The following is a 10,282-nucleotide window of genomic DNA, read 5'->3' on the forward strand; positions in this document are numbered from 1 at the left end:
ACAACCTCAGGTGTTGGTCCTTAGGAGCCATCCAATTTGTATTTTGAGACGGTTTCTCACTGGCTTGGGGCTTGCTGATCCATCCAGGCTGGCTGGCCAATGGGCCCCAGGGATGCCCTCTCTTCATTCCCCTAACACTGGCATTACAAGCACCTGCTGCCATGCCTGGGTTTTTTTGTTTTTGTTTTGTTTCGTTTTTTTTTTTTTTTTTTTTTTAAGGGCTGGGACTTGAACACAGGACCTCAGGCTTGCAAGGTAAGCATTTTATCAACTGAGCCACCTCCCTAGCCTTTGTCTGTTTGATTTGTTTTGAGACAAGAGTCCCATGTAGCTCAGGCTGACCTGGAACTCCTGATCCTCCTACCTACGCCTCTGGGGAAATTATGGGATGACAGGCAGATACCACCAAGCCCGGCTTTTCAATGTGGGTGTTGGGATTTGAATTCAGGCCCTCATGCTTGTCAGACTGAGCTGTTGCCCTAGTCTGATGGTTTGAGTTTAATTTCTAATTAGGCAAAGCTGCTCAGAGAGTGCACAGTCCCTCCGCATCAGCAATCAGGAAATATTTGTTAGCCCCTGGCCCTGCCCCCTCTCCAACCTCAGATCCCCACTGCTGCCCCAAACCCCTGTGCCCTAGAAATACTAGTTTCTTTCTGTTCTTTGAATCAACCCAGCTCTTTCCTCCCTGCTTTGGGGCCTTTGTACAGGACTTTCCTGTGCCCCTGATATATACGAGTTTGACACCAGGGTAATTCGCAGTCTCTGAGCAGGTTGCGTTTTGTCCACTGGATAAAAACCCCAGTCACCTGGGAAGGAATCTCAGTTGAGTAATTGCCTCCATTGGATTGGCCTGTGGGTGTGTCTGTCAGGCATTTTCTTAATTGTTAACTGATGTAGGACGGCCCAGCCCATTGTGAGTGGTGCCATCTCTACGAAGGTAGTCTTGGGCTGTATAAGAAACGCAACCGAACAAGCCGGGAGAGGCAAGCCAGCAAGCAGCGTTCCTCCGTGGTCTCCCCTTCAGTTCCTGCCTCCAGGTTCCTGCCTGACTTCCCTCAGTGAGGGATTGCGACCTGGGAGTTTTAAGATGAAACAGTCTTTGCTGTCCACGTTATTTTTGGACAGAAAGCTAACTAGAACACCCCTCTAGAAAAGCCTCAGCACCACCATTGTGAAGATCGAGTCTCTGGTTTTCTTTTCTGGCAACTCCTTGCAACGTCCTGAAGTTGCCCAACTTTCATGGTTTCTTGACCACAGAGCTTTTTTGTTTTTATTTTTTGATTGCACATTTTAAAAATATTTCTTTTTTAATATTTATTTTCTTTTTAATGTGTATGAATGAGCATATTGCCTGCATGTGTGTAAGTGCACCTGTGTTGTGCAATGCCCTCGGAGGTCAGAAAAGGGTGTCGGATTCCCTGGAACTGGAGTTATGGATGGTTGTTAGGCACCATGTGGGTGCTGGGAATTGAACTCAGGTCCTCTGAGAGAGCAGCCAGTGCTTTTAACTGCTGAGCCATCTCTCCAGTCCCTTACAAGATTTTTTTGTGTTACTTTTAATTATGTATATGTGTGTCTGTGTAGGCATATGCACTGTGTGTGTGCAGTTCCTGCAGAGGTCAGCAGAGGGCATCAGATAACCTACAACTGCAGTTACAGATAGTTGTTAGGTGCCATGTGGGTGCTGGGAATGGAACCCAGGTCCTCTGAAAGGGCAGCCAGTGCTCTTAGCCACTGAGTCATTTCTCCAGCCCTGACCATAAGGTTTTGTGTGTTGTTATTTTGTCCTTCTGATCCTTTTAGCACTTCTAATAACACATCCTATCCTAAATGCTCTCTCCAAAATACTGAACAGAAATTTTTTTCTTTCCTCAAAACGGTTTATATGTTGGGAAACTACCATGTAACAGATTCTGTTGAAACAATACATTTATCTGTCATAGTCTGAAAAATGCCACATAAACATCTGTGATAGTCATCGTGTAAAGGGGCCCCTCAGGTAAGGTGTCTTTGTGTGTGAGCATCTTGGTCAACCACAGAGAGCAGTCTGGATCTCTTTCTATACTGGAACTGTGATACCATAGCTGCTTACCATGTGTGGCTGCTGAAACAGGCCTACCAAAGTAAAATGGGTTTTCAATGTAAAATGCACAGTGGTTTGAGGAAAAAAAACAATATGTTCATAGTTATTTAATACCTGGGGTATATTGAATTAAATAATATTAATAAATATATTATAATTAATTCCACTAATTAAGTAGTTAACACTTTGTGGTGTTAGGGATGGAACACAAGCCCTACAGTATGCTATGCAGGGGCTCTACCGGAGCCACACCCCAACCCCTCACTGGGGGAGTCTATATATATATGTATATATATGTATATATGTATATATACAAACATACAGAAGCACATAAACACACAAATATACATACAAACACAAACACACATGTACACATACCACACATTTCATAAACACATAAATACAAACATACACTTAAACACACACAAACACACACAAACATGCAAATACATGCATGCAAACACACTCACACACACATACACACACTAAATATAAACTGCATGCAGTAAGGACTTCCTAAGTAAGCAGCACTGCACACTTACCTGGCAGGAGTCCCTGCCTGCCTTGTCGCCGGCACAGAACATGGTCTTGTCTATCTGTCCTGGGTAGGCGTCCTTGCACCTTTCCTCACTCAGCACAGTGATGTTCAGGCACTGAAGGACCTTGGGGAAGTTTTCTATGAATCAAGAGCATCATAGGAGGTGAAGAGGACAGAGCATCTGGGTGTGGTGGGGCGAGCCTGTCATCTCTGCACTGGAAAGGCTGTGACAGGAGGATCCAGAGCTCCTGGCCAGCCTGGGCTATGCAGTGAGACCCTGTTGGAAGGGGCAGGGATTAAGAGAAACAAATATACTCACTATGACTGCTGCTGGTCGTTCCCCAGCCAGACACAGTGCACCTGGTCCCCTGGGAGGGACAGTGGGAAGCCACACTGATGGGCTTGACGGAGTGAGAGTCCCGGATTTTTCTGTTCAGTTTGATGAGCATAAGGTCATTGGAGTGGCCAGGGTGGGAGTAACCGGGATGGGGGATGGACTTGATCCCCTGGAACATCTGCTGCCCTGACTCGTAGACAGGCGACATGGAATGGTGGCCCAGGCGGACTCGGAACACTCTGAGGAAGACGGCACTGATCACTGCTGGCCCAGAACCCTGTTCCTAAACCCTGTCCCTGTGTCCAAGGCAGTCCCAATCCCTACTCCAGCCCAACATCAGCTCTAGCTCCACTACGTTCCCAACCCCACCCCACCTCATCCTCATCCAACTCCACCCTGTCCTCAACCCCAAATCTACTCTGTCCTCAACCAACTCCACCTCCTTCGTCAACCCAACTCTACCTCTTCCCTCAGCCCCAACCCCACTCCATCCTCAACCCAACTCCACCCCTAACTCCATCGGTCCCACCTTGTATGAACCTCTACCCTCACTGCAGTTCCCAACCTGTCTCCATTCCGTCTTCCACCTTAACCCCAGCCTGAGTCTGCATACTCCAGAAACCATGTACATTCTCCACCCCAAACCTACCCATCCCTCACTCCTAATCAGTTAATCCTCAACCCCAACCCCAAGGTAGCTATCCCCACTGAGCATGAAGGCACAGGCTATGATCTCAAAGCCCAGGAGACAGAGGCAGGAAGATCAAGAGCTTAAGGTCATCCTTGGCTACCCGAATAGTTTGAGGTCAGCCCCCAAAACAACAAAACAGAAACTAAACTAAACCAAACTGAAACAAAACAAAAAAAACCAAAAGGTGTTTAACCAATTTTAGGCCTGTGAATGAATCCAGCCCCAACTCTGTCAACTCTGTCTTATCTCCACCCATCCCACTAATCTCCACTCTCGAGCCAACCATAAGTCCATCTTACTCTAAGCCATCAATGGATGCGTGCCCAACCCCAACCCCCATCTCTAACTCCTGTCCTCTTCCTTCTTCCCACCCCAAATCACCCACATTTACCTCCCAAATCCTACCCAACCATCCACATCTCCAAACCCAGCCAGGTTCAGTCCCCTTCCTGACTCTAACCTCAACCCATCTCCAGTCTCAACCTTATGCCTGGACCCATCCCAACCTCATCTTCATCCTTAACAACCCTAGTCTCACCTGCATTCCAAACCACTCTATACTATGTCTTCTTAGCCTGTCCCTACTTCCCAGCCCAGCTCTGCCCTCTTACCAGGGTAACCTCATCCCTATGCTGTGGTCCCTTTCCTTCCTTCCTTCCTTCCTTCCTTCCTTCCTTCCTTCCTTCCTTCCTTCCTTCCTTCCTTCCTTCATCTCATCTATCTGTCTGTTCTTCCATTCATCCATCTTTCCATCTATCCTTTCTATCCATTCATCCATCCTCAGTTCCCCCACCCAGCTCTGTCCCCCACTGCCTCTTGTCCCCAGCTCTGTCCCACCTCCTCCCTCCTCGCCTGTCCAGCCACACTCACGGCTTCCTGCAGTGTGCTGCAGTGAGCAGCCACTGTGGGTTCACCAACACCGCCCCGCAATACAGTTTGTTGGGTCCCAGTAGCAGCGCGCCCTGCCAGGGCTGAGCATCCTTCTCACAGTCTGATCCATTCACTATTCGAGAGCTGCTGTCGTCTGACCGGCTGTCGTCTGACCGGCTGTCGTCTGACTGGCTGTTCTTCCTGGAATCCACTCCCAGGTCTCTGTTGGTCCCAGAGGGGCTCATGCCAGAAGGGTTGTCACAAGAGGAAACATCATTGGCGAGAACTGGCTCTAGGGGTAGAGAGTGGATGAAGCATAGGCCCAGGGGCAGGGCTGAGATGCAGAAGGATTCTTACCCAGGACCTACAAGCAAAGGTCTGATCTCACCTTCCAACTTCACAGCCAAAGCCAAAGTTGTAGGAAGGGGCCTGGGTCATAGGGGTGTGGCCAGAGATATGAGGGTGGGACCAGGACTCGGGAAGGGGGTGGGGGCAGCGGCAGAACTCTAGGGTTAGGACCAGGGCTGTAAGGATGAGACCAGAGCTGTGGGGATGAGACCAGAGCTGTAGGGATGGGACCTGGGCTGTAAGGATGGGACCAGAGCTGTAGAGATGGGATCTGGGCTGTAGGGATGGGACCAGAGCTGTAGGGATGGGACCTGGGCTGTAGGGATGGGACCAGAGCTGTAGGGATGAGACCAGAGCTGTAGGGATGGGACCTGGGCTGTAAGGATGGGACCAGAGCTGTAGGAATGGGACCAGGACTGTGAGGATGGGACCAGAGTTGTAGGGATGGGACCTGGGCTGTAGGGATGGGACCAGAGCTGTAAGGATGAGACCAGAGCTGCAGGGATGGGACCAGGACTATGAGGATGGGACCAGGACTATAGGGATGGGCTCAGAGCAGTGTAGGCAAGGCCAGATCTGCGGAGCTGGAGTTTGTCAAACAGGCATGAATTGCTGCTTGGTCGGAGAGTTGGATTCTGGGACTGCTCCCAGGCTCCAGTGGGCTCAGGAGTTTGTAGACTTAAGGGATTCCTGATGGTCCCTGGATCTTGGTGGGTGAGACAGGCGAGCAGAAGGAGGGAACCCTGGGGTACTGGAGCTCTGGAGGGCCTGGAGGACAGACAGGGCTTGGTATTTAGAACCTAGTCTTCAGAAGTTGAATCAGGAACCATGCCTGGTGGGACAGGCCTGTCATCCCACCTACTCAGGAAGCTGAGGCAGGAGGGATGGCAAGTTCACAGCCTGCAAGAGTGGGGCTTGGAATCAGTCAGGACAGAAGCACGGTGACCAAGGCCACACCGAGCCTTGTCTTAGGAAGTGGAGATAGGGCTGAGTTCTGGGGTGGGTTACAGCAGAGGGGAAAGGCATGTGCTAGGAAAAAGCCCGGCCTAGGGGAGTGGCTGAGGAAAGGGGGTGAGTCAGAGCTCTTGGACCGAGCTTGGGGAATCAGAGAGGTGTGACGGAAGGGCTGGCTTTCTGAGTTCCCCTCAGACCTACACGTACTCTGTCGCCGCCTGCCCCACAGGCCAGTCACTGGTCGCCTTCCTGATAAGGACCCAGGACAGGGTGAGGCCTTCGTACTGTCTGCATCCACAGGCACACTCCAAGAAACACACAGAGCATGTTACAGCCAAGGGAGTGAGCAGGGACACGGAGACACACAGTATGTCCGAAAGTGCACGCATTCTGAGACATAAGGTCTGATGGCCTTGCAGGACTTCCCCCACCTTTCCAGCCAGCGTCTGAGTGACACACAGACATGCACTTAGATGCCCTGAGGCGTGGGCGAGGTTATACTCAAGGATACTAGCTCTCGGATTCCCAGTGTGGTGCAGTTCAAGAAAATTACCTTGACAGTCACCTCTCTGCAGCACCCTCTGCATACTCAGTCCCTCCAGGCAGGGAAGGAGCCCCAAATACGCACAGCTGTCCAATGCTAACAGCCCCACAGACACAGTCACCAGCACGTGACACTCCATCCATTACATGGTCACAACTACGGTCACCTAACCACAACTGCACACTCAAAAGTAGCTATCTGCAAACATGCAGTCACACGTTTCCACAGTGACAACTGTGGTCGCACACCATCCCATGACACAGGCAAAGACAGGAACAGGTAGTCATGCACAAAGAGGGACAGGAAGAACCGTAATGCGTGTGCCCACATAGTGGCAGAGCTAAATGTGTTCTTAAATGTACAGCGTCCTCTAGCCACACACACAGAGTCTCAGAGGGTCAGTAACATCTGCCATATGCATCCATTTGATAGAGGAAAAGCCCTCCCCCTAGCCAGGCAAGCTGGTGCACACCTGGAATCCCAGCACTTGGGAAGCTGAGGCAGGAGGATTGCCCAGAGTTCCAGCCTGGGCTGCAGAATGAAACTCTGCCTCAAAATAAACAACAGTAGCAAAAGCACAGGTATGATGGCACACATCTGTAATCCCAGAACCCAGGAGGCAGATGCTGGAGGATCGACCGCTAGTTCAAGGTCAGCTTGGTCTACATAGTGAGCTCCAGCCTAGCCTATGCTATACTGTGAGATCCTGCCTCAAAGACATCCCAGACCTGTGAGTTCCCCCAGCCAGATCAGTGCATCCCTCAACTCTCACCAGAGACTGTTTTCTTAAAGCAGATGGCGACCACAGAGACCCACAACTGGTCAATGTGCAGATAATAAGAGACTGCGGCGCCCTCGGCCCTAAATGGGATGCCTGTATCACACCTCTTTTCCCAAGGCTCAGGGATCATTGTGGGAGAGGGGCAGAAAGGTTGTAAGAGCCAGAGGGGTGGATGACCACAGGGAAACAATCGTCTGGACACAACAGGGCAGGTGCTCATAGGAACCCACAGCACGTGTGACAACATGCGCAAGATCTGTGCAAATCCAAGCCAGACAGGGGTCCAGTGTGGATGGGGGAGGTGGGCAGGAAGCCCCACCCTTAGCTGTGATGCCCGGTAGGCTGACCAGACAACGAGGATAGACCGGTACCCAAGAGTTTAGGAAACACAGATTATAGAATCAATAGACTTTTTAAAAAAGACACATAATAGAGGACATGAAGTCGAGTTGGGGGAGTAGATGGGAGTGAAGAGGAGGGAGGGGCCCTGAATATGGCCAAAATACATTGTATAAAATCCTCAAATCAATTAAAAAATTAAAACAATGACAAAAAAACATAGCTCCATTCAACACCTCCACCCAGGACATACAGAGCCAGAGGGAGACAGGCAACATAGAGCGACAGGTACAGTCAGACTCACATTCACCCTGTGCTGGAGATATAAACAGCAGCCCACAGTCCCCGGTGACACAGACTAACCCCATGCACACACACAGGGACCCTGGTTACCTGAGACCCCTAGAATCAGGGCTGTGAGCAGGGTGGCCAGCATCCACCTCCAGAGGGGTCCTGCCCACCCCATGACAGCTGCACCTGGTGGGAACCAGAGGATGGGGAGGCCCAGGTGATTCTGAGAGTCCCAACCCATTTCCCCTGCCTTCCCTGCCCAGTCACCCCCAGCAGAGAGACAACAGGAAGACGAATTGCCCTACTAGGGCAATCCAGGGACCAGCAGCAGATGACAGGGACTGTAAGCATCTTACAGTCCCTGTGAGGAGTGTGGACAGCCAGGGAAGGCAGGGTGAATCCAAGATAAGACTGAGCCAGACCAGAGTCACAGGAGAGGCTCGTCCCCCTCCTAACCTGCTAAGTCCCCTCCACAGGCCTCACCTGCCACTGTCCCCGGGTCGCCTGGGCAGTGGGTGGGAGACCTGGCTCCCTGCTCAGCTCAAACTGGCCCGCACCTTCCAGCCACCACCGCCTCCTAGGCTCTGGCAGCTGGTGATATAACCACCCACTGGTCCCCGGGGCACATTCCCAGGTGCCTGTCAGGCCGGGCCCCAACACTCACTCCTCCTGTCTCCCCTCACCTCCACCCCCAGAGCACCCCCCACCCAGTGCCTAGTGCCACTCCCTCCCTGGCCCCAAGGATGGGGAGGGGTCCCCAGGGCAGATCAGGTCCTCACATATCTGTATAGTCCCCACATAATCTTCTAGAGTCTGTCAACATGTGGTACCCAGTCTCTCAGCCTTTCTCTCTCTCTCTCTCATCTCTGTCTCTGTATATCTCTGTCTCTTTATCTCTGTGTGTCCCTCTGTCTCTGTCTCTCTGTCTCTGTCTCCCTTGTCTGTCTTTGTCTCTCTGCTTGCCTCTGTCTTTCTCTGCGAATTTTGATTCTCTGTCTTTTTCTCTGTGTTTCTCTCCTGCATTTGGGGCAGGAAAGACGAAGCCATTTGGAGTTGAACCTCTGAGACCCTCCTCCTGCTCCTCACGATGGGTCCAGGCCAGGGCACAGCAAGAGGCAGGCACTCAGGCTGTCCCCACCAGGCACTCTGGCCCAGCCGGCACAGCCAGGAGGATGACACAGTCGGGCAGGGCCAACTGTTGATGGAAAAAACAGGTCAGGAAGCCAGGACAGGGGGTGGGTGGCTCCTGGCACTTCGGGAAATGGGGCACTGGGTGGGGAGCTGGAAGGTGGCCCTCCCTGCCCCGTTCTGGCCATTGGGCCACCTCTCTTGCCCTCCTTTGTATGCCTGCTCTTCCTGTCCACCCCCAACCTGAATCTCCAGGTCTCTGTCTCTACAAGAAGGCAGGAGCCCAGCCTCCACCACATGAAATTAGGGTTGTGAATATGTGAAGACAGGTCCTCCTGGGCTGACCTCTAGAGTTCATGCCTGGCTCCCTTCCAAAACCCAGCCCCTGTCCAAGGGGGATGTGGACCCCAGAGATCACTTTATTGCATAGGGGACTAAAAGCCAAACAAGAAAAAACCCATTCTGAGGTTTAATGTGATTCTGGAAATTTATGTTTCACACATTGAAACAACAAAAAATCAACAGCCTCTTTCTTCCTTGGTTTGTTTCCCACGTCGTGGTCTTTTAAGTTCAGCTTACAGGTGTGTTTGCTTTGTTTTTAGTTTTTATTGAATTTCATTTATTATTAATTTATTGTGTACATGTGCACATGAGCAGAGGTCAGAGGACAGCATGCAGGTATTCTCTACATATTGACCAGTGGTGAATCTTCTAGAGATGTGTCAACAGTCACTTTTATGTGGTCATTACAATAATGTACGGTCCCGTTTGCAAACTCAACTAACGAGACGTCTTCAAACATCTTAAACTACATTTAAATGTATCCAGGGTTGAAGTCCTCTAGCTTTTAGACCAAAATTCTGGAATATTCTGTAAACTTTACAATCCAAATAGTCTATTCTTGGAAATATGATTGATTTTGTATTCTTTTGAATATTCTAACACTGGATATAAACTTGGAATAACTTTGTGCTGGACAGCTTCAATTGCCAACTTGACACACCTGGGTAGAGGGAGCCTCAACTGGGGAATTGCCTCCTTTGGACTGGCCTGTGCCCATGTCTGTGGGGCATTTACTTGATTGTTGAGTGATGTGGGAGGGCCCAGCCCACTGTGGGCAATGCCACCCCTGGGCATGTGGTCCTCTGTTGTACAAGAAAATAGGCTCAGCACAGGCCAGGGGACCAAATCAGTAAGCAGTGTTCCTCCATGGCCTGTGCTCCAGCTCCTGCCTCCAGATTCCTGCCCTGAGTTCCTGAATTCCCTTGATGCTGGATTGTGACCTGTGCATTGTAAGCAGAAATAAACCCTTTCCTCCTCAAGTTGGTTTTGCTAACGAGACCAAATTCCAACTTAAAACTCATACATCAGGGGTTAC

General features: G+C 50.7%; 1 protein-coding gene across 1 annotated transcript in view; it reads right to left on the reverse strand.

The window, feature by feature from the left end:
- The window catches only part of Klk5 (kallikrein related peptidase 5), a 9,910-nt gene extending 1,959 nt beyond the window's left edge, over nucleotides 1–7,951 (reverse strand). The window contains exons 1-4 of the mRNA XM_008845175.1: nucleotides 7,879–7,951; nucleotides 4,520–4,811; nucleotides 2,941–3,197; nucleotides 2,626–2,759 (exon numbers count right to left, since the gene is read on the reverse strand). Of these exons, the coding sequence (XP_008843397.1) occupies nucleotides 2,626–2,759; nucleotides 2,941–3,197; nucleotides 4,520–4,811; nucleotides 7,879–7,951 (756 nt within the window). The remainder of the gene's footprint in view (nucleotides 1–2,625; nucleotides 2,760–2,940; nucleotides 3,198–4,519; nucleotides 4,812–7,878) is intronic.
- Nucleotides 7,952–10,282: the final 2,331 nt, after the last annotated feature.

Source organism: Nannospalax galili, unplaced genomic scaffold (assembly GCF_000622305.1).
Source record: "Nannospalax galili isolate Female #2095 unplaced genomic scaffold, S.galili_v1.0 scaffold960, whole genome shotgun sequence".
NCBI lineage: Eukaryota > Metazoa > Chordata > Mammalia > Rodentia > Spalacidae > Nannospalax > Nannospalax galili.